The sequence below is a fragment of the Glandiceps talaboti genome, chromosome 17, assembly GCF_964340395.1.
Source record: "Glandiceps talaboti chromosome 17, keGlaTala1.1, whole genome shotgun sequence".
Classification (NCBI taxonomy): Eukaryota; Metazoa; Hemichordata; class Enteropneusta; family Spengelidae; genus Glandiceps; species Glandiceps talaboti.
In genome coordinates, this window is record NC_135565.1 from 9823310 (window position 1) to 9849241 (window position 25932).

Here is a 25932-nt window from a genome sequence, read left to right on the forward strand (position 1 = left end):
TTGCAGATAGGCATACAGACAGAAAGTAACTGACATACAAAAACAACTGCATGTATACCTGCAGCACAGACACTTAGAGACAATCGCACAATGCCGCATAAGCTCAACAAACAAACAAACATCATTCGTTAGGTCGATACTGCCTCCCTAAAGGAACATTCACAAGTGCAACATCAAAGGTTCATATAACATGATGTAAACTATGATGAAAACTGTAGCAGCCACACTATATCTCACATCAGAAGTAAATTGTTATCAATTTATCAACATCTCTGTAATAAATACAAAAGCTGTTACCGATATCACTGAAGAAGTGAAAGTTTTCCGTTAAAATTTGGTTAGAAGTGTGAAAATGAAGTTCAGCAATCGCACTGATGCCAGACCCCCCCCCCACTAAACGAACAAAGTTTGCTTATTGAGCTTGGGTGACATTAGGTGATCATCCCTTAAACTGACCATGACTGCACAGAATTCTGGCCTGCACTCGTACACACAACTTGAAATAAACACGAGATACAGCAACGAGATAAATAAAATGGCAGTTTTAAAATTTCCTTTATTAAAATTGTCATAGACCATTCATACCACATACATACATGTACATATCAAGTTTCAAAATTGAAATCTACAAAAATCATTCACTACATACAACATGCTGATATAAATCAAATAAAATTTATATTCCATTTGTAATACCAGTAACTCCTGCAATCATAATTTTGATGCCCCCCCCCCCCCTCACATATATGTAAGCATTACAATTCCACATTTCATTCAGTCCATCTAACAATAATCCCTGAATCCCTAAATCGATGTGTGAATTTGATTTTCCATCTAATCCCTTCACTAATCTGTGAATTTGATCTCTCGATCCATGTAATTCCTGAACTTATCCCATATTTGATATGGAAAGTGTATTTTTTCACGAAGGTTGTATGGGAAGTGCATTATTTTCATCATCATCATAACTTTTGCAGGAACACAGTCTGTAAGTGAGACCTCATTTTTGAGTACAAGACAGGCAAAATGCGAAATACAATTCACTCTGGTGCAAAGCTGAATCGACAATCTGACAAGAAAACATTAGCTTAGACATGTCGTTGGCTGATCTTGACTTTGTCAATTGAAATATCGTCCTTGACCATCACAATGTATTTTTATTTTGTAAACTTGACTATGGCCAGAAATGAGGTCCATTTACAAACTGTGCGTTATAAGTGATGAGAACATTACAACAATTCTCTGAGAACATTCTATGCAATGACAGCAAGGAACATGTTTTAAAAGAGGGCAAAAATAAAACTTTAATTAGACTAAAAACAATAAAATGATGTCATACATTCATACTTGCCTTCACGACATCAAAATTACACTAGCTGTAAGCCATTTCGTTAAAATAATCAATTTGTATTTTTTGTCATTCCTGGTCTTAGATTGCAGAAAACATTTAATTCAAGATTTTTTAGCCATACACAAAGGAGACCCTCCCCCCTCTCCCGACCCCCCCCCCCCAAAGATTACACCACATCACCACCTATTCATGAATACTTTGTACTTTGATGTACCATGCTTTCTATGGAGGCTTGTTCCACTTTTCAAAGAAATAGGGAGAACAAGAAAATGTAAACTTTAAAAAAAAATATGTACAGATATAGTCCTGTGTGAGTAGAAAGTTTGGCAAGACAATGATTGTAGTGACCAAGTAAAGAGATAGGCACATGTCCGATACAAAGTGTGTATGACAGAATGAACTGTTTGGATACGTGTACTGAGGCCAAAAAAAAAAAGACTAATGTTTCTGGTCAGCGTGTGCATCACTTAAAAACACCTGCGTTGATATTTTTTTTTACATGTTTGTCCAGACCATGCAGTCTGCAGATCTGGGGAAAACACAAAAATAACCATCCTTGCATTGATTGCTGCTTTAGTGAAGACAATTGCAGAGCCAATTATGAACAAGCAAAGTACATCTGCCCCCACAAATACACACTTTCTCTAAAGTACTAAATAAAAAGAAAACAGTAAATGCCATAAATCATACACTGAGTGACAGGTTTGACATGTAAAAAAAAAAAAGAATTTGAAAAAATCACATCACTGCACAACTTAATAGACAAAATGTCCTGACCAGAAACAATTTCTATTTTTTTTTTGGCCTACTGATGTTACACAATATGACCAACTATTACTAACTATGACAGATTTTACCTGCTTTCATACATTCGGTCCCAGAGTCTCCTAAATCTCGGCATTCATGTAAACACTGCCAAAGTATCAGGTGGTGAAACACCCCAAACAACTCCTGCAGAACAGTTGGTGATTCGTGCTTTCTAACTACTACTAGTCGAATGACTGCCAAAAGACTCATCTATCCAATGAACACAATGTCTGTGTCTCTAGGCTACTGTTCAACTACATCCTTCCAATACTGTATGGGTATGATTTCAGTATGACAACATCATAGAGTTGTCCACCTGCAATTCAGGCTTTAACCAATCAAAATGGTTTACTGTTGCACTGCATTCACCTACACTCAATGGTTATCCAATCAAAAGGCTAAGATTATTCTGCAATGCCTGGTTATCCAATTAAAATGCATCTACCTGTATGCCATTGTTAGCCAACCAAAATGTTTAGCTTCCACTGCATTCACTTGTTTACCATGGTTATCCAATCAAAATGCTGGGATTACACTGAAATCACCAGCTTGGTTAATCCAATCAAAATGCTGGGATTACACTGAAATCACCAGCACTCCATGGTTAATCCAATCAAAGCGCTGGGATTACACACTGAAATCTCCTGTACTCAACTTCCGGTCAATTGTCCTTCAAGATTCAAGAGAAGAGCTTACATCTGATAATTACTGTAATGCCCAGTTTGCCCACCAAGTCATATTTTATAGTGTAACAATATCTCCATCTCCCTTTCAGAGTTGGGTTAATCATATTGTTATGAAAGGTACTCTATTTATCATGGTATGTCTGATCAAACTGTCCATCTGTCTGTCCAGGTTTATCCAACCGTATTCAATGAAAATTTTGTCCATCTGTGACAAGCCTGCTTATCCAATCACATTCCAAACTTGAAAGTGAGTCTATCTGTATTACTTGGCTCATCCAATCACACTCAAAGGAGAAGTACCAGTATGTCCATCTGTATTACTTAGCATATCCAATCACATTTCAAGGAGTAGAGTGTCCATCTGTGGATACTTATAGCATATCCAATCACATTCAAAGGAGAAGTGTGTCCATCTGTATTACTTAGCATATCCAATCACATTTCAAGGAGAAGTGTGTCTATCTGTATTACTTCACATATCCAATCAAATTTAAAAGAGAAAAGTGTCCATCTGTGTCTATCCTTCCTTATCCAATTATATTCTTCAGAAATAAATCATTCATCTGTTCTCCTGGCTTTTACCCAATCATATTCAAGGCTCACACCGATAATTGGTTTGTTCTTTGCCCCTTGGAGATGTCATACAACAATCCAATATAAACAATAATTATTTTTAAAACAGGCCAGCTGTAACCAATTCCACAGTTCCACAAACACGGTAAATATCACAGTAAACATACATTAAGATGATGACATCACACATACTGTAGAAGGAGGTTTAGGAATTCTTAAAGAGTTTCAGTATCGTTAACTGCTACTGTCACTGCAATCGTCTTGTAAACTTTTCACAAAATCATCAAAGTCTGTCATTTTGTCCTCGTAATCTGCCAATTGCTCCACTAATGTATCCTGTAGATAATAATAATAATAATATTTATTTTTCTATACCATAAATCCATAAAATGCTCTAAACGGTTCACAAATCTAAAAAAAAGAAAAAGCACTTGACACTAAAACAATATTTGATACAATAATAGATACAATAGATATTGACAAAAAAAAATACTCCGGTTAAAAAATACCATTCAAATATACTAGTAATCATTGCTAAAATGTAGAACAGTGAACAGTACTTTCTTCTACAAACTTATAGATCTAGGTCTTCTTATGTTGTGAGTTACCATATATAGGTACTAGTAGAATAGGGGAATTATCAAATTTTTTGAGCATCAACTGTGTGTGTGTGTGTCTCTCTAAAAACTCTACTGCGTTGATAGTTGTTTTTCTAGTTCCAAGATGAGATACTGTCGCTTGTGTTGTTATGTTTAGGCCTTTTTTTTGTCTTTATTACATTTGAAATAACATTTTCATTTGTGAAATGATGGATTGACATATTGACCTCTTTAATTGTGAGTGATTTCATAGAATAAAGACTACGGTACATTGTATATTCCTCCAATGACAGAGAGGGATTTTAGTGGTAAACCCAGAGTGTAATCAGGTGACATGCTACCATCAGGTGACTCCCTGAGTAGCATGGGCAAACCCCATGTGTGTACACAATAGAATACATGGCATTATATGGGAATACATGCAATGCATCAGTTTTGGAACTAGCAATAGATATATGAGTACTGCTAGGACTATGGTGACAACCATCCCCCGAATAGCTTGTGCAACCCAACACCTGTAGGTACAGTGTACATGACATTGTAAGGGGAGACACGCAATGCATCTTGGAACTGATATCAGATCTATTCTCTTTTCACAATGTGAAAATATTTTACTTTAGCCATCTAAACTTACCTCTTCAGTGTTAGGTTCCTGAAAACTCTGATCATCATTAAATGTAAGAAGAGGTGGTGCAGTCTGGCATTCCCGATAAAAAGCACCTAAATCACTTCCAGAGTTAGACTTGGCAAATGCAGGTTTCTGTCAGGTTTAAAACAAATTTATAATATTGATGATAAAATGACCTTCAATCAGTTCTGGAGTCACTTTGATTAAAATTTGATGTAGTGTACACATCACAGTTTCTTTTTGGCTGTTACGTTTACTGTCGTTTGTCCTTTTGTGAGCTGACACATACATCTGACAGTGTTTCACACTGTTGCAATCATCATGATGGCATGAAACACTGCATAATGGTTCCTGAATATCTTGCTTGATATTGTGTTATTTATACCGCTCTACATACATATGTATTGAGCACAGTTTACTCCAGCATAGACATGTTACATATACTGAGTTATATATATATATATATATATATATATATATAGTTTTGTAGTAAAACTATTACGCTCTGCCACTGCGGTATAGAGCACTGTCTTATAGCAGATTGATACTCACCGAGTTATATATATATATATATATATATATATATATATATATATATATATATATCATTCGGGGCAATCCTAGCACACAAAAATAAAAAAGATTTTTCAAAAAAGAAAAGAAAAAAAGAAGTGATTACTGACCAGTTCTACCATTACAAAATCATCAGGTGCTGAGGTTTGACTACTGTTTGATTTGTTAGATCCAGTTGATGTTGTTTGTTCCCCTGGTTGGTCCACTGAACCCTGTGATGATTAGTAAAAGGTCAAAGGTCACATAAATATGCCCTTGTTCATGTAAAATTGTGGTATGTAGACACCATGAGAAGCACATTCTATGATACATATACATATACATCACACAATACAGTACAGCAGTTTTGAGTTTCAGTGTTTTGACCAAAAATCACCTATTCATTGGACCAGTTCAACGGTCAGTATTAAATGCAAACATTTTGTTATCCTACTAGTACTACTACATGTACTAGCTAACTAAAGAGACATCCCCATACACTACAGATGTAGTGGCTATTTTGTAAACTTTTGACACCCACGCATGCACACAAACACACACACACACACACACAAGCACACACACACGCACACACCCAACACACACACACACACACACACACACACACACAAACACACCCAACACACACACACACACAAACACACACACACACACACACACATGTACATCTACAGTGTCACTAATTCTTCCATTCTTCTGTGCTGAAATTACAAAATGGCAACCATTACAAGTACAACTCATATCAACTAAGGAAATCAAGAAAAGAAGGCACTACTACTCACTCGTCTGACAGCTGCTAAAGTTTTATTTTTTGGAGATTCTGAATGACTATGGTCTTGTAATAAGGACATGAATGGAATGTCTGTAGAAAATATATCTCCCTGTAAAATAGACAAAAGTACATACACACATTAATTTTGTAAATATATTATCTCAGTATTTCTAACTGTAAGTACATGACTTGTATCATAATAAAAATTGAGCTGCCCAAATAGTTATCAATATTTATTGCAATAAAGGTGAGAAATAACTATGGGCAATAAATCTCAGCAATTGTTAAGGTAGAACTTTGAATGTTAATTGTCAGGTTTCTCCCTTGGACCTAACAGAACAGTTAGGGTTGGTACATGGTTCTCCCCAGCATTTTCAGAGTAGTAAAGTTTCAAGGGAAAACAAAAAGTACTTTAGACTGTATATGTATAAGAGAATTGAACTTCAAAATTCCAGACAGGTTTTATAGCCTTGTTACTGTGCTCATAGTAAATGTTGATGAGTATTAGACTCGTAGTAACAGGTTCACTCACCTCATCCGGTGGTGATTTCCCAGTGGCAACAAAGGCACCTCGTTTGTGACCTGAGCTAAAACTTCCAGATTCGGGAAGACTGTAATTAAGGATAGAGAAATATAACAATGTGTTATAATACATCACTTTCATATGGTCTTCAGTTATTGGCTTAGATTGTACCACATGATATGGACTCCATGTATTGAACCGTATTACTAGAAAAAGGACTTTCCCTATACGTGAGTGGAGATGATGGTAGTAATCATAATGCATTGTATAGGAACTAGACTACTTGTGTTGTTGCAATGTACCTTTGGTTCTTCCTCTGAAAACTGTTGTGTTACGGTACTAAATAATATTAAAGTGGCCATATGGATGAGAATTTGGTATTTATTTTGGATTTTTATTTGATAAAACAAATTCACTATGTTTTTATACTTGAAAAAATAATGCGAAAGAGCATATACATCGCAAAAAGATGGAAAAAGTGTAAAAAGTTTGTTATTGTACGTACAATAACAAACATTTTATACATTGTTTAATGTTTTGCAGTTTATTGGGTTATGAACATAGACTTAGTATATGTTATTTCACATTATTTTGTCAAGTAGAAAAACATAGTGAAGCTGTTTTATCAAAAAAAAATCCAAAATAAATACCAAATTCTCATCCATATGGCCACTTTAAATATATAGTTCTTACCCTAGTTTATGTTTTTCTGTCTCTACAACTGGTCTACCTCTAGTATAAGTTGTAACGTTGATAGGTGGTGTTGTGTGTTGGTGTGACTGACTATCTCTCTGTGGTGATTGCACATATCCACTACTAGATGGAGAGGTGGAAAATGTTGTAGCACACGAATCTTGGGACTCTAGTACACACGTTGGAATATCTTCTCTTTCTGAAGATCTGGAAATAGGTAAAAAAAAAATCCCAGAAATGACAAAATGAAGTCTTCCATGAGTTCCGTGATAAATCTATAGTCTTTCCACTCGTTGTGTGGAATTTGACATTGCAAAGGTTTTGTGTGGGATTTGACAAGTCTTTGGTTGAATTTGATACAACTGCCGACATCAGACTGTGGACGAACATGTTACAAACATGGAAAGTAAACAAATTGCTCAGCATGTTGGAAGTACAGAGACTTGTATTACACACCATGGTTTCATAAGAACAGTTTTATGCCTGCTTTATGTGTACATGAAATGCCAGGGAACTAGACTTTGTGAACTGAACTATTATTAAGTACATTGGCCATAAAACTGTTCTTATCAAATGATGTAATTTGATACAAGTTTCATCATGCTGTGCCAAGTGTTATTAATCAAATTATCATTTGTTTACTTTCCCTGTTTGTAACAGATTCTGTTTGTCCACGGTCTGATGTCAGCAGTTGTAACAGATTATGTTTGTCCACAGTCTGATGTCAGCAGTTGTAACAGATTCTGTTTGTCCACGGTCTGATGTCAGCAGTTGTAACAGGTTCTGTTTGTCCACAGTCTGATGTCAGCAGTTGTAACAGGTTCTGTTTGTCCACAGTCTGGTGTCAACAGTTGCAACAGATTCTGTTTGTCCACGGTGTGATGTCAACAGTTGTAACAGATTCTGTTTGTCCACGGTCTGATGTCAGCAGTTGTAACAGGTTCTGTTTGTCCACAGTCTGGTGTCAACAGTTGTAACAGATTCTGTTTGTCCACGGTGTGATGTCAACAGTTGTAACAGATTCTGTTTGTCCACGGTCTGATGTCGGCAGTTGTAAGACTCATAATCTCACTAAGTTTGGCATACATGTATGTATAAACCAACGTTTTGACATACATGAGTTGCAGTAGAGTAGATGTTGATGAAAGAATATGAGGGTATTAAGAAATGACACCACAAAGTCGTGGCGTGAGTTACATGTAGATTCCTAATCTCACCAAGGTTTAACATATATGGCAAGGTTTTGAAATACATGGGATGTAGTAAGTGAACCGTAAATGAAGAAAATAGAAAATAATGTCTTAGAAATGACACTGTACTGGCAACAAATTCTCTGCATGATATTTTCATACAGCAAATCTCACACAGTTTTTGTACAAAAGAGTATGAAATACATGGGTTGTTGTGGTAAATTTTGTTGACAAAAGAGAAATAAAGGAAGTGACATTATTAATGATGATGAAGACGATATTCATAATATATTGTACAACCTGATATGGTTGAAGTAGTCTTAGTCATAGTCTGAAAGGTCTCGTCATTGGTCCACTTATTACATACGCAGAAACAATGACTTGGTCTTTCAGGTTATATCTTAGTTACAGTTTCTTCGAAAAGGCAAGTGATAAATGTAAGTTGTTCTCTCTCTCAGTTGCTCCCCTTGTCACATACATAGTCTACAGTAGTACCATGACTAAAAGTTGGAGTAACGCATCACAGGTGACATAGTGTTTTCTACATTTCTCGCTGTCTGTTGCTGAATCTGTCACATGTTAAAATCCTGTTTTTCTCAACTTGAAGTTGCTTGTGTGCACACGAATAACCCCCACCCCCACCCTCCATCTCCCTCCCCTGGTAGAAAGAAGATTAAGTCAAGTGATATATTTGTAATGCAATTGCATGACCACTGTCTGTTCCTTCGTTTATCAGCTACATATATTTCAGAAGTAAGTGTGAGGAGTAGGGGAAGAGGGAGGGGGGATTGTTTTTACGAAGAACTGATGAATTGATCTCCTCAACAACCCAGAAGAAGCTGAAAGAAACGCAGTGATTGGGAAGTCAACGTGCCCCGCGCCATAGTCGCATTTAATTGAAAACGTTTCAAACGTGACATGAAAATAACAAATTTTCGATTACTGAGATAGGAGCTTCAAACCTCTTGAAACACACACACACACAATGCTGTGGACAACTGTGAGTGTGAGAACAAAATATAAATTCTAATTTTGTTTATTTCCCATAATGCCTTGGCCCAGTGTACATACCTCTTCAGAGCCAGATCTTTCAATGTTTAAAACCCAATTTTAGAGAGGTTGCATGCTACACGAGTGATGATAACGACGTTTCTGGGTTCCTCACCATAAAAAAAAACGCAGCTATGATAAAATTGACCTCACTTTCATCAAACGCACAGACACAAAACACAGAATGTAGAGTACAATAGATCCTTTATTGGTTATATACTAAGTACATAATTAGATGTTATTCCCCAACAGTTGTCTTCATTCAGGAAAATATGAGTGACCTAAGGGGCCTTAGTCACTGTGAGTTGCTAGATGAGTAGTGACAACCCTTAGGTCATGAGCATTTTCTGGCTGAATGAAGAAAAAAATTGGGGGAAAGTAATGGCAATTTGGAGCATTTTGACTAATATTTGAACACAGCAGAACCGATGACATAGACACGCGTTGTGTTGTGACATAGATGCGTGTTGTCTTGACGTAGAATGACCAGAGTATACATTCCATATTTTTAGATGAACCTGGCTTGTGCATGGTATAATATAATAAGTGTAACTGTACACAGTACATTCCCTAGCTTGTACTTTGGGTACGATGGCTCTGACTGCATCCAGAGCTTTTCTTTGTTGTTATTTCCTTAAATGTGAGGAAAGTCATGCAATTCTCTGGCTTGGGAAGGCAATCCCTTTAATTAGACTGGACTGCTTGGGTGGCAGTCAAGCAAGCAAACACCTTAATAACTGACCTTCCCACCACAACCAACCACGAAATAGTGTGACGGGGACCTGATTACATGGAAGTACAAGCTAGGAGTGTCAGATATCCACCCCCTTAGTAATAGATAGAGGATTTAAAGATATAATGATTAATTCAAACTTATCTACCCACCCTGAGCTAAGGTATTGGCAAGGCCTAGCAGACAGTACTTTAGGATTGGTTTCAACAAAATGGTCATCCTTAACTGCCATAGGTACAGCACTACTGGGTGGCCTAGGAATTCGGCACAGTGGAAACGCATGTTAGAGAATAATTAGAGTAGTAAACACACACCAAAACACTCAGAAATACTCCAGATATTAACATTTCACCCAACTTTTCCCCTGTTTATACACCATATTCTGGTTACTGACTTAAGCGTTAATTTTAAAATTGACAAAAAAGGGGAGGGGTTCAAATATTCATCATGGATGCCACTGGCATGTCAGTACAAGGTAATATCTACAAAGTGTATACGAAATAACTTCACATTTCCTATATACACAAACGACTGACTGACTCGCATTTCTGATCAAAAATTTGAATAGCGCCCCCAGTGGCCAAACTATATTATCTTTTTATATCAACCAGAATATAGCATATTGGTATGACCAATTTCTTGCTACCCACGACAGAATTTCACCAACTAAAGGTGAGTCTTAATTATTTTGAATTTTCCACTTTTGGTTTGACAAGAAGCAAATCAAAATATTTACAAGATGTGTCAATTTGATAACTTTCTTAGTTTGATGACTTAAATATGGTACATTACAGATATAGTATAATTTTTGTAGTGTTATTTAGAGTATGAGAAAAGTGGAAACAGATAATGCTTTAAAGACAGAGTTTGAGTTTTGACTGTGTTACAGAAACTACAAAGAGTCATCCTATCATAGAAAGCTCAAAAATCTCTTTCTGACTTCCATATCAGCCGAATGTTGACAATGACTGATCTAGCCCGGTATTGCCCCGAAGGGTTGGTGCAAGCATTAAGGTACCCTCAAGGACGAATTTCACTGACAGGCAATCTCTCTAAATGTTGCCATATGGAAGCTTGTTCATTGTCCTTTTGAAATAATGAAAGAAATCTGGTGGTCCACCATCTTGTTTTTAAGGAAATCGACCATCTTTTATTTTCACACAGAATTAACAATATTCGGCGGCCATATTGGATGGTGGCCATATTGGATGGCAGCCATATTGGATTCTAAAATGGTATAATTTTGATAACATTTTGACCTCTATGTTAAAAATTTGTATGGTGACCCTTGATATTTTTTCTTGATTTCAACTGAGAATGGGATGCTGATCTGATGCTAGCACCAAGCTAGTGTAATGCTAGTCCAGTTGAAAAGAAATTCTTGAGCTCTCTGATCATATGTGGTATATAATGAGAAAAGTTGATTTCATATTACTCAAGATTTATTGCCTTAGTACTATTCTAAGATAAAGAGTGACAATGGGTAGCAAGAACTTGTTTCCTTTGATGGATCATTCCATTAGACAGGGGAAATAGGGGTGGAAAGATTAGTGAAGACTACCTACAGTTATGTATATGTGTGAAGCACTTATATATATGAAGCATGCCATGCATGAAGTACAACATAGCAAAATAGATTATCATATCTGATGGATATGATGAAGATAGGGTGGTAATGAGGGGGATACTAGATTGAAATGACAGAGACTGGTTACTGACACTACTATGAGGTATGTATACAGCAACACTAATATGAAGTATGTATTTAACCAACATAATCAAGAGCACAGAGCACAACATGCAAACAATATCATATCATTATTAGTGGCTACTAGTACTACTGAACTAGTTGGTAAGTACATTCATGTAAATGTGGAAGTCAATTATGGCTGCACAGCCTGTTAAGTATTGGTAATTATGTCATATTATGGCAAGCAGCATGTGACATGTGCGCAATACTTTATTTGACATGAAACCATAGCAACAACTAATTAATACAACTTGGAGGCATACACAGAACAAATCATCATGTAGCCCCTTATACTCATAGTAAAGGGGGTAGTGCCTCCTGTTTGACCAATGTTTTCAAAAACTTGTATAGTTTTAACCCTTAGAATGCCAATGTCTTTGCAATGATAGCACAGCCCTTGGAAGTGACAGCTCTGTTGTGTTATTATACAGTACATTCTTTTTCCAAACACACAAGTATTAACATTGTAATTTTGCCCATTTCCTGCCAATATTTGAAGTATTTTACAATAATTAGTTTAACGTGTAAACAAGCCAAAAAAAAAAATTGATCAATTTTCCTTTCAAAACTGGAATGACTTTTTCCATGACCTTTAAGAGTAGATGGAAAATGACAGGACCTAGGGGGTCAATCAGCCATATAGGACAATGCATACTAATAGTTACTACACCTAGGGGGCCACGCATAGCCACATTACATGGCATTCTAAGGGTTAGAATACAGAAGAAACATAAAACAATGTAAAACATACAAATGCAGCAACAAGTACTCTCTACTCTCTAAACAAGAAACTACATTTCTACACTATACATGTTATTTCTAACTTTTGAAAAACAAACACAACACAGACACCTCACTTTTGGAACATTGTATATGTTTTGCAAACAATGTGACAAAACATATCATTTCATAGGTATCTGGCTGAATCAGTAACTGTGCGTACTTACCTATCTGGAATAGCTAATTTTGTTCTATAAGCTGCAGTGAGAGTAATTGTTCCTATAGGGGTAATCACAGACCCCACTCGTATATTTTCAAAGCCTGAAATAAAAAACAAACAAAAAAAATCAGTTCTACTCAAGCCTTCAAAAAAAAAAATTCTTGCTCAGGGAGGGGAACAACCCCTCCCTGGAACCCTCCCCCAGCAAGCTGGCTGACTATCCTTATCATTTGCCCTGCTATTCCAAAATATTTTGAACATCCTGTATTCTAGAGTACTAGAAAGTTTAGTCTAGATGCTATCTATGGCTTCAAATCTCTCTTCAACCCATTTAGCTCAATGAGAGTTCATGAATCATAATTTGTTCATGCAAATGAGTACACTCGCAACTGTTAGAATGATGTAGACAACGTAGAAATCGTGCCCATATCAGGACATGTCACTGCCCCCAATAAACACTAACTTTTCATCGAGTAAAATTCTGTGATTGAATCATGAATGACAAAGAAATGATATTAATCGCTGTTTGGGTGACTTCATTTGAATTTGAAATTTCACCTGAGGACCTCATTGCACCAGACGTGAGATGAGATTCAAATCCACGGATAGCCTCTGGACTATAGAAATTTAACCGATACATACAACACAGTCAGATAAACTGAGAGATTTTGACGACAGTCTGTGAGTCTTGTTAGTGGTCACTTGCTTTAAGTTCAACTCTGGCTTGTCTTTTATATAATGTTATTTCAATGTCATCTTATGTTTTAAGTTCAGCTCTGGCGTGTATCTTAGAGATTTTGACTACAATCTATGAGTCTTGTGAGTAGTCACCTGTTTCAGGTTTTCAGTTCAACTCTGGCTTGTACATGTAAAGCTGAGAGATTTTGAGACAGTCTGCGAGTCTTGTTATATAGTAGTCACTTCCTTTCAGTTTAACTCTGGCTTGATTTGTATAATGTTATTTCAATGTTATCTTAGACTAATGTTTCATGTTCCTTTTCTAAATGTTTATTGTGTGATCACAGTGGAAACATGCTTTACATTTTAAGCTAACACCACCATATATATTCTGTAGTAATAATATCTTCAGACTTACCTTCTCCTAATGCTGATATCAAGTCGACACCACCATAATACATTCTGTAGTAGATACCAAAATCTTGGCCTTGTTTCCTAGACAACCTATATGCTGGTGTAACTCTACATACACATATTAATGACTTTAGTAACAGTGCCATTTTATTGTAAACTGCATAGTGAACTTTGGCTTGGGAATCACTACGTTCATTAATACCTAAACACCAGGTTTCTAATATCATACCATCCCCCTGTAAAATAAAGAATATAGATTTAGAAATAGATATAGAGATTTCAATATATGATTAATTTTATTTAGCCAAATACAAACTTGTGTAACTCAGCTGTATGGTTACCTGTGTACGGTACATAATCTGTGAGCTACGCCATGATGAGGCGCCTCACATCGGTCGACATAACTTATCTTAGTTCTTACAGTCTATGCAGTACCCTACATGTACATACAGGAACAAACCAGTGTACTAAGGAATAATTGAAATTGAAATTTATTCCACCAGAAAAGAAAAAATATATACACAAACTTTGAAAGCAATGGGTAGAACATTTCTGGTGAGGGCCATGGAAATAGTTCGTAGGAACTAATCAATGTATTATTATTCAGTTTAGTTAAACTGAAGATTCCCTGTACGTACAGACCTGGTTAATCCCCTTCCTTCCAACTATGGTACTTGTTCAAAGTAATACCCACTTGGGAGAAAGATGATTAAGCCTTAAGATTAATAATGTGACTCAGCCAGCACTATTCAAACACACTACAAAGAACTACATACATCTGTCATCATACCCATTTCTCACTGTTTGAATATACAATGTACCTCAATATTTATGACTTAACAACTGGAAAGCCTATATTTTTTTTCTTGCCTTAACTTGGCTTGGAGTTTATTTTTGTATGACCCCCCAGAATGAATGGAGAGAATTACTTGAAGTTGGGCTGGGGTTTTAAAAACCATACATATCTGTGCAATATTTGTGTACTTACTTCTGACGTTTTCAGTGATATTTCAACACATAATGAATTACCAATTGATGGTAATTGGTTTGATATGTGCTTCTTTGCTTCTGATAGTACTTCTGGATTATCTTTGATTGCAAGATTGAACTGGAGAAAAACAAACATTTCCTTTTTTAACATCTACCGACACAGCCAAATAATTGTTAACTATTAGTATAATTCACAAAAAATATTCTGTCATATCAGTTACATGATGTTTTTCTAAAACTCTGTTAACAAGTCAGTTGAAGAAAACTAGGTACCACTCTTTCTACCGTAACAAACTACAGTATATTTGTATTATGGTGAACCCTAAGGGCCTTTTCATTTCCCTGTTTCTCATGACCCAACTAACCCTGTATTTCTTTATTCAACAAAATTATTTTAAAAAATTGTCACCTTCTATGGTTCATCCATACCCAAAAGAATACAATGTCACTGATAGGAAGACGACAATACAAAAATTGTGTATTTGATTGAAATTTTTCAGTTAATACTGAAATATGGGCCTCTTGTAGAATGAATAGTCCATAGCTCCCTTCTGACTATAATTGTCATTTTTATAGCATCCAAAGTATAAAAGTAGAAAAGTTAAGAATTAAGAAGCATCATAAGCATGCACATACTTTCCAACCTATTATTTTAAGTGATACGAGAAATATAAAATAACAAGTGATTTTCTTAGATTTAACTTACCCAATCAGAACCTGTTGACTGTGGTTTTGATTTGGTGTTGATTTTATCACCTAGTCTTGATTGCACTATAACTTGAATTGACTGGAACAGAGAAATCAAAATATGCATTATTGTACAGTTACTCACACCCAGGGGATGACTGAGAGTCACTGGCTTTATGTACAGTTACTCACACCCAGGGGATGACTGAGAGTCACTGGCTTTATGTACAGTTACTCACACCCAGGGGATGACTGAGAGTCACTGGCTTTATGTACAGTTACTCACACCCAGTGGATGACTTTATATATGTGTATGTGTAACATACTAACATTGTAACAACTAAGTTACTTGGTGGCTTCACCATCAAGAATGCTCAGATGCACTTTAGTGCTCATTCAAAAAAAATGCATGATATTGAAAACTGTCAATCACAGGATTTTGAGTTGTAATTGAAGTATGTATATATGTGATTATATACTTTTCATGAATAATAATAATAATGATATTATAAACATTTACAATACAGCTTCATATATGTCATAATCAGTGTGCCCTTTAAGCCAATTTAACGTGTCACTGACACACACAATTTCAAGTGACACACCAAAAATTGGTGTTTACTTATCTCTTACTATGTGGTGACTCACAAAAAATCCCAGGGTGTTTTTCATTTTGACTCACAACAACAAAATTTAGCTATCATTAGAGGGCATGCTGGTCATAATGTACATGTACATGTACATACATTATGCTATTTTTGTTTCTTAACTGTTGGTGGAAGATGAAAATTGTGTTCCTTATTAAAATACATGTATTCTAGCTAATACATTTATGAAGCAAATTTAGGAGTTCATATTATAATTACAAACACTTTGTACCTAGATAAATCCTAATACTTCACATATGTTTGTACATACAAAATGTAGTTATATATCACGACCTTCGAGAACAAACAGTGCACTGTATGCTCAAAATACTATTTTAGAATCAAAGAGAGTGAAAATATTTTAATTACAGCATCATTATCTAATTGTATGATTTTTATTTTGGAAAAGATTTTTGATGGATTGTTTTTAAGTATGTATTGTAATGAATCTTTTTGTGTTTTGTGCAATTTTTTAATGTATGAGCTGGTTCTGGAAATAAATCATCATTATATTATCATATAAATTGAGCATTGGCAACATCTGTTAGTATTCCATACATCATTATTTCTGAAACTACATGTACATCTGTTATGTCGCAACGTTATGCAATAACACTAGGTTACTTCACTACTATTGTTTATCCCCTGGCTCAGCTTCCCTGGGTCGACACTCACTTTCGAAACTAACTTATAAGTGGGAATTGACATCAAAATTCATATGAAGAGGTCACGTGAATTAAATCCTGATTCAAAACCGTGTCATTCAGTCATTTCGTAGAGTACTGTTCAATGATTCAATATAGATCGGTCAGTGACCTTGGGGAATCATCTGTTGTTGCCAATATTGTAATGTGTTTTTCTATGATGCAAACAGCAGACCCTCACAGGAAGTACGGGCAAAATGTTATTCTTCATGTCAAACGATGGACAGAAAATATCTCTGACGAGGGTAACCTCGATGGAAATTTTGATAGAAAATCTTCGAACCTACCTTCAAAGTAAGAAATTTTGTAAATTTGTCTAAGTCCTTCTTGTCTTGTGCTGTAATTTTGGCTTCCGCTGCCATAATTTCCAACAAATTGTAACCTTAACACACGTAAATGTCCGTATCCACTCCTTCCTCGTCTACCATAGTCGTTTACACTAATTAAGTCAATGAAAAATGACACTTTTCACACGAATTTTGTTTTCGCCAAAAATGTATCAGCCAGCTCCGTCCATCTTGTTTTGGTATGACGTCATGGCCCGAATGAACACTTCCCAGAAACCAATGCGGTTTGATGTACTTGAATATTTGCCAAGGAAAGTGTTTCTCGCGCTATGTTGCCTGTATCATTTGAGGAAAATCTCGATAGCTTTATTCGATAAATCCACGATAATCTTCAAAATCTACCACGTAAATTCGCAAAGCATGAAATCAGCTTTTCATAAAGACCGTCCGTGCGCACGCGTACTCGTATTCAGAGCGGCCATTTTGAAAGAAAATCAAAAACAAGGACAAGTATGATGTAAGAGATAATGACGAATGCCCCGGAAAAGCAGCTTGCCACTGTATATTCTGTCAATTATGTGATATAATTTCAAAATTTGCTTGGTATAAAATGAGTTCAAACAATGAAAGTTTCCTACACAACCTTCTTAAACGAGAAGTCGGGCTTTTCAGTGGTAGAAACCAAGGACTGCTGTATCGTTTCGCGGAAGACAAAGCTGCCATTTTCTCGACTGATAACAAAGTATGTTTTAGTATTGTTATTGTCTGTTTACAGATTTGTCGTCATTGTGATAATGTACTCTTTGGACTACACTGAGAATAATAGGGCTTTGTTTGACTAGCCTTGACCCACATATTCTATGATAACGCATTGAGGTCAGCTGTGATGACGTAATCGAAACGTTGAATCGTAAACAACTACATGTGTAGTAAGTTTCAGTTGCTCTCAACATGAATGTATTAGGGAGAGCTCTCAATGGTATTACTACTAGTAGTAGTAGTAATAGTAGTAGTAGTAGTAGTAATAATACTACTACTACTATAGTACTACTACTACTGCAACTACTACTACTACTACTACACTACTACTACTACTACTACTACCACCACCACCACCACCACTACTACTACTAATACCAATACTACTATAAAACTACTACTACTACTACTACTACATGTGTACTGAGTTTCGGTTGCTCTCAACATGGATGTATTAGGGAGAGCTCTCAATGGTATTACTAGTAGTATATAGTAGTAGTAGTAGTAGTAGTAGTAGTAGTAGTAGTAGTAGTAGTAATACTACTATAGTACTACTACTACTACTACTACTACTACTACTACTACTACTACCACCACCACCACCATTACTAATAATAATACCAATACTACTATAAAACTACTACTACTACTACTACTACTACTGCTACCACCACTACTACTACTGCACTACTACTACTACAATTACATTTATCTAACCGAAAGTTTAGACTTTCGTATAAAACTTATTTTGTTATTTTTAGCTAACTATTATTACGCTAGGTTATATACTTACTAGTTTGTATTAGTACCAAAAACGTATTACCGAAAATCCAATGAAGAAATGTAGTTTTCTTAACGGATGCAATAAAGATTCTATTCTATTCTATATTAGCAGCAACTAAGTTGACATCATTTGTGAACCAACAACAAATAATTTCAGAATAGCGAGTCATAGTACTTATGATAAGAACTCTGAGCACCATCTTGATAAAATAAAAATTATTCCCAAACCTCATTATTCTCTGCAAAAATTGAAAACAAAGCAAAACAAAAGGTCAAGATAAAGGTCAAGGTCTGACCACAGTCCATCTGTGATATAGAGCATGTATGGATGTCTTATCCATGGCCAACACCAATCCAATGGTGCTTCCTATTTTATCTCAAACTAACAACTACAAACTGGTGTGTAAGCCCACTCATGCAAACAGTTCTAGGGCTAATACTGTATTATCGCACTTATACTGTTTATCTATTTTTGCTTTCTCTAGCCATGCGATATTGGGGGTCAACCGAGGTCAACCTTTCTCATGTCCTTCAGCCCAGATGGCAACCTCATGGCATCCAATCACGGGGACCATAATGTCCACGTTACAGATGTAAGAACAGGAGAAATTATTCACTCTTTGATTGGCCATCCTAGAACTCCATGGTCTGTGACCTTTCATCCAACATCCAATGAAATCTTGGCATCAGGGTGTCTTAGCGGAGAAGTCAGGGTATGGGATTTACATGTAAGTTATGATTTCATCTCCTAACTGTTCAAAGGCAGAGACAGTAGACTTGCAGGGCTTATCACCACTACATACAGTACACTTGTAGGACTTCAGTCATCACCACTCCATACAGTACACTTGTAGGGCTTCAGTTATCACCACTCCATACAGTACACTTGTAGGACTTCAGTCATCACCACTCCATACAGTACATTTGTAGGGCTACAGTGATCACCACTCCATAAAGTACACTTGTAGTGGGCTTCAGTCATCATCACTCCATACAGTACACTTGTAGGGCTTCAGTCATCACCACTCCATACAGTACACTTGTAGGTCTTCAGTTATCGCCCCTCCATACAGTACACTTGTAGGGCTTCAGTCATCACCAATCCATACAGTACACTTGTAGAACTTCAGTCATCACCACTCCATACAGTACACTTGTAGGGCTTCAGTCATCACCACTCCATACAGTACACTTGTAGGGCTTCAGTCATCACCACTCCATACAGTACACTTGTAGGACTTCAGACATCTCCATACAGTACATTTGTAGGGCTACAGTGATCACCACTCCATAAAGTACACTTGTAGTGGGCTTCAGTCATCACCACTTCATACAGTACACTTGTAGGACTTCAGTCATCACCACTCCATACAGTACACTTGTAGGACTTCAGTCATCACCACTCCATACAGTACACTTGTAGGGCTTCAGTCATCACCACTCCATACAGTACACTTGTAGGGTGTCAGTCATCACCACTCCATACAGTACACTTGTAGGACTTCAGTCATCACCACTCCATACAGTACACTTGTAGGACTTCAGACATCTCCATACAGTACACTTGTAGGGCTTCAGTTATCACCACTCCATACAGTACACTTGTAGGGCTTCAGTCATCACCACTCCATACAGTACACTTGTAGGGCTTCAGTCATCACCACTCCATACAATTACACTTATAGGGCTTCAGTCATCACCACTACATACAAATACACTTATAGGGCTTCAGTCATCACCACTCCATACAATTACACTTATGTGGCTGAAGTCATCACCAATCCATACAGTACACTTGTAGGGCTTCAGTCATCACTATTCCACAGAATACACTTCTGGGGCTTCAGTCACTTCTACCTCTACAATACATTTGCACGTCTTCTAATTTACAAGACTTAGTGTATCATCTTATTCTCTCAACAGGGTGGTAGTGAAAGTTGGAGAAATGACAATGATGTTGCCATTGCATCATTAAGTTTTCATCCAACAGACCAAGTACTAGCTATAGCATCAGATAATAGAATTTACCTTTGGGACTGGAGTCAACCAGCTCCTTTTACATACGTTAAAACTGCAAGTGCCAAGGAAAAAGTCAGGTGAGTAATAGTTAAATGAAACCGACATTTCCTCTCTCCTTATGATTGTGTAGAATGATAGAACAGAAGCTGCTATATGACTACTTAATCCTATATGCTAGCAGAGGTGGTCATGGAATGTATGCTGTCTGTGGGATTTTAGGAAGTGTAGATGGCACTTGTTCCAATAGGTTATTTTCAGGTGTGATAACTGTAAAGTGCTCTGAGCACAGTGTGGCAAATTGATATAAACATTTATTTTTTATTATAATTATTGTTGTGGGCTTTAATATTTCCATTATCATTAAAATCCACTATGGAGATTAAGATTTTTCTGTTAGAACATGAATGTACAACACCTTCCTGTGGTGATGTGAGAAATTCCTAGACAATAACAGCTGAAGAAGAGCTGAATAAGTTAGTCAAAATATACTAGGTCAATTATTTATACTCTGAGCTTGGAACTAATACAATATATGATTCCAGAGCAAGGAAACAACATTTTTTATTGTATGACTTCACGGTTTTGTTTGGTTTTGTTCTAGACTTGTTCAGTTTGATCCACTTGGACATAACATATTGACTGGTATTGCCAATGTAGTATCGTCAGACAATAATGATGGTGATAACAATGAGAACAATGCAGATGAAGAGGATGATGATGATGATGATGAAGATGATGATGATGATGACGTTGATGAAGACTTAAATATTTCCCTACCTAGGTGAGTTGTCCAAACATTTTGTCAGAACACCGGTCATTATTATAGTACTGGCAGCTTAAGTGTCACTTTACAACTGGGCTAGTGTGAGTCTGCTTCAGTATGAGGGGCAGCTCTTACAAACAATCCATCAGAACTGTGCAGGAAAAAATATTTTGATGACATTTATTTACAAACAATTTTTCAGTCATCTCAGAAAACTTATACATGTTATTCAAAGTATTTTCCTTTCGTTCAGCCTAGGAAAATACGAGTGACCTAAGGTGCCTCTGTCACTACGAGTCACTAATATCGTAGTGACAAACCTTTAGTATTTCCTGGCTGAATGAAGAAAAATATTGGACAATAACACAATTATACCAGCGCCAGTAATATCAAAGAAAAATTGGAGATAATAATGGACAATTTTGAACATTTTGACTCATATTTCAAACACAGCAAACCCAGTGACGTAGACGCACATTGTCGTGTCATAGACGTGCGTTGTTGTGAGGTAGAATGACCAGAGTATATATTCCATATTTTTTGTTCAACTTGGCTCATGCATGGTATAATAATTAGATATTCCCCAATATTTTCCTTTGGTCAGCTGTGGAAAGTACAAGTGATCTAAGGGGCCTTGTCACTTTGAGTCAGAGACAAGAAGTCACAAAACCCTTACCATCATTAGTATTTTCTGACTAGTGCAAGTGACCTAAGGGGCCTTGTCACTTTGAGTCCAAGGTGAGAAGTCACAAAACCCTTACCATCATGAGTATTTTCTGACTAGTGCAAGTGACCTAAGGGGCCTTGTCACTTTGAGTCAAATGTGAGAAGTCACAAAACCCTTACCATCATGAGTATTTTCTGACTAGTGCAACTACAAGTGACCTAAGGGGCCTTGTCACTTTGAGTCAAAGACGAGAAGTCACAAAACCCTTACCATCATGACTGACTGAATAAAAACAAATGTTAAAGAATGATATCGTTATACCTATACAAGCATAATTTATGAAAAATTAGGAGGAATAGTAACTTGGAAAAATTTGATTCCTATTTTGAGCTCCACAGAGTAAATGACATAGACAAGCACAGTCATGATATTGGAATGGATGACCAGGATATAAATCCCACAGTTTTTTCTTCAAATGTGTGAGGCAAAGGCTACCGGTGGCTGGCATGTGTTGTTATGCGAAATCTTTCATACCAGCAGCAATCAGGCTTTTTAATGCCAATTTTAAGCGTGCTACTTAAACCATTTCCACTGGTTTTTATTGTATTCAACTTTTTATCAGACCTTACTTTATCTGTCATGTGCAATATTTCTGCAGGACTGTAAATATTTATTGAGTTATTAAGTTATTTATGTTTTCATTTTTAGTTTGTAAGTTGTATCTTCATATTTATCACTGTTATTGTACATTTTGTACAGCAGGTGTTATGAATACCCTTTTAGGAATTTAATATATTATTATCTTATCTTATCTTATCTTATCTTATCTTATCTTTAAATTTTCTTGCATGCAGTCTGATTTGTATTTGGTATAATTTGTCTTTGTAGGGATCCTACTGAAAGAGATCCAAGTGAATTCCCAAACACAGAGGGAGATAGACGTATTGTGAGACGACTTCGACTTCAGTTGACACGGCAACCAGATGCAGCCGTTGACCCAAGGGCAGTAGCCAATGCAGTTTTTAATGACCCGACTAATTTAGATTCACCGTCTCCTGAAGGCAGGCCAAACTGGTCACGTAACCCACAACAGCATCTGTTATTGGATTCACATCGAATACATCATCCAATAAGAAATCAGGATTCTGCATTATCTGGTACCTCAGACACCATTGGTCATAGTGGTGTGCAACCAGGTGTTCTGAGCAGACCGACCAATACTGCAGAAGGTACAAGTATAGGAAATTTCACAACTGTTGTTGGTCAGAGAAGTGATAATTTTGAAATTGCAGGAAATAGAACAGAGGCTGTCAGAACACTGCCAATGATGCCAGTGTCACACCCACATTTGGCAGCTGTCAATCTGCCGGCTATGTCTGTATCAAGCCCACATGCGGCAGCTGTGAATCCAAGCACTACTGAGAATAGAAACCAACTCGGAAGTACAAGTGAGCATTTTACACATGTTCAGCATTCAACAAACATTGAAGTAGGCTCTTTGCAGTCTCAACTTCGGACAGAGAGCAGAAACTCTGAAAGTAGGGCATCAGAAAACAGAAACAGTGGCAATCAGGAACCTGAGAACCCATCAGTGAGAATACATGTAGATTTAAGTAGATCTCCGCTGGAGCGGAGAAGAAGCACACCATATTCTTTTGCAGAATCAAGGTTAGACAGCGAGGAAAGAAACATTACAGTTCATGAAAGACAAGAAACGGGACATCCGTCTACTGAAAGGACAATAGACAGGGAACATATTGGTGTTCATTCACCACGGCAAAGTCCAAGCCATCCACGAGTGAATATTTCAATTGTAGTGTCACGAAACAGGTCACCCAGACCTCGTGTTGAAGTATCAGGAACAAGTGGTGGGGAAGGGTCATCTCACTTCAGGAGTTCAGGTAAGGGAAATATATCCTGAGTGTCTTAGTAATGGTTGTCAATTCGTGAAATGTTGATACCTTTTTTTTCTCTTTTTTTTTTTGTAAATGTTTTATTTCGAGAGAGACAACTTACACTGTTACAGCAACATAAGTGCAAAAATAAGACACAGCACCATTAGGAACATCCAAAACAAATAGATAATGTTGACACCTTTATAGGATACTTAACTCACAAAACTTTACAAATGTAACTCATACGATAAAGCCATTGGCAGCCATTTTTATTAAACCTAATATTGTATAAAATAGTGTGCTTGAGTGAAAGGGGCACAAGCTAAGTTTATAATTGTTTAGGCGTAGTTTTTACTGCATATTTTAAATTAAAAGGTACTCACATTATTGCACCTCCTGAAGCACACTTAAGTACCACTTGCAATTGACTAAGCTCAAAAAAATGGTGTTAATTAACTCACAAACAATCCGAGGACATTATTTATGATACACTTGGAGCTGATTCAGATTTTTCAAACAGCAGAACCAGTGAGATAGACACAGTTCATGACATAGACGCGCGTTATCATAACATACATGTAGACGTGCGTTGTCATGTCATAGGTGCTTGTTGTCATGATATAGACACACGTTGTCATAACATAGACGCATGTTGTCATTGTCGTGACATAGATACACGTTGTGACAGTCATTGTCGTGACATCGATACACATTGTGACAGTCATTGTCGTGACATAGACGCACGGTGTCATTGTCGTGACATAGATACACGTTGTGACAGTCATTGTCGTGACATAGATGCACGTTGTCGCTGTCATGACATAGACGTGCATTGTCGTGACGTGGAACAACCAGAGTGTACATGTATATTTCATATTTTTTGTTCAACTTGGCTCATTCATGGTATAATGTAGGGTATTTCATATTCGGTGTGAATAAGAAATAACCAACAACATAAATTATAGAGGTCGTGACCCTTTAATACCTGAATGGGACCTACATAGACATTGTGACAGTAAATATAACCCTTGCTTTGCCCTATCAGAATCTTCATCAGGTGCCAGGACTTTTGCTGTAAGGACATTCCGAAGAGCCCCGCTGAGAGCCACTCGGCTAAATCTCGCACAGCAGCGTCGATCTATGTCAGATGACTCCACCACATCATCACCACTTGGAGATATACGCAGAGCTAGACTTACAAGATTTGGTTTTCAGAGAGGCACTGAAAGGTAAGCAAATAGCTAATAGCAGTTTTAGCCCCAAAAGGACAAAAATCAGATGGTCTGTAAGAATGCTTACTAAGTACAGGAAACAATTAGTGTTGTCTGTGTTTATTGTTTTCCTGGAGAAGACGACTCTTTTCTCTCTTCTTAACTTTTGGGAAAAATTTGTTGTGCACTGTTTGAAAATGTTATTGTTGTTTTGATAATTGGGTACTACAAGAAAAAAAATTAGTGTTGTCTTTGTGGATTACTACAGGAAAAATGTTGTGTTGTTATTGTAGATTTTTACTACAGGAAAAATATGTCTTTGTTGATTGGTTACTGCAAGGAACATGTATGGTCTTTGTTAATTGCTCACTACAGGAGTCGTCTTCAACATTTCCACCACCACCACCACCATAATCTACATCACCATCATAATCTCCATCAACATTACTCCATCAGTATCTTTGATGACACTAACAGACCATCACCTGCACTACACTCAGCCATCAACAGAGCTATAGCCGGTGCATTTGCTGGTAGTGGAGAGACGGCAGTGGCCAGCA

The 25932-nt window shown here is 36.7% G+C and overlaps 2 protein-coding genes across 3 annotated transcripts in view; one reads left to right on the forward strand and one right to left on the reverse strand.

The window, feature by feature from the left end:
- Window positions 1–542: 542 nt before the first annotated feature.
- LOC144448017 (autophagy-related protein 13-like) lies at window positions 543–17513 on the reverse strand. Of its 2 annotated transcripts, XM_078138166.1 has the most exons (12): window positions 17276–17513; window positions 15657–15737; window positions 14949–15068; window positions 13965–14196; window positions 12876–12969; window positions 10331–10432; window positions 7206–7412; window positions 6522–6600; window positions 6000–6098; window positions 5328–5429; window positions 4651–4776; window positions 543–3753 (listed from the first exon to the last, which is right to left on the reverse strand). In XM_078138166.1, exons 1-12 carry the CDS (start codon window positions 17348–17350, stop codon window positions 3652–3654), a joined length of 1419 nt encoding a protein of 472 aa, XP_077994292.1. In that variant the 5' UTR covers window positions 17351–17513; the 3' UTR covers window positions 543–3651. The 2 variants fall into 2 exon arrangements, with proteins under 2 accessions (XP_077994292.1, XP_077994293.1); XM_078138167.1 differs by lacking the exon at window positions 10331–10432.
- A 289-nt stretch (window positions 17514–17802) lies between these two features.
- Window positions 17803–25932, forward strand: part of LOC144448397 (activating molecule in BECN1-regulated autophagy protein 1-like) — a 14908-nt gene continuing 6778 nt past the window's right edge. The window contains exons 1-7 of the mRNA XM_078138625.1: window positions 17803–18017; window positions 19303–19545; window positions 20741–20913; window positions 21438–21617; window positions 23155–24167; window positions 25207–25390; window positions 25748–25932. The exon at window positions 25748–25932 is cut by the window's right edge and continues 72 nt beyond it. Of these exons, the coding sequence (XP_077994751.1) occupies window positions 17886–18017; window positions 19303–19545; window positions 20741–20913; window positions 21438–21617; window positions 23155–24167; window positions 25207–25390; window positions 25748–25932 (2110 nt within the window). The 5' untranslated portion in view covers window positions 17803–17885. The remainder of the gene's footprint in view (window positions 18018–19302; window positions 19546–20740; window positions 20914–21437; window positions 21618–23154; window positions 24168–25206; window positions 25391–25747) is intronic.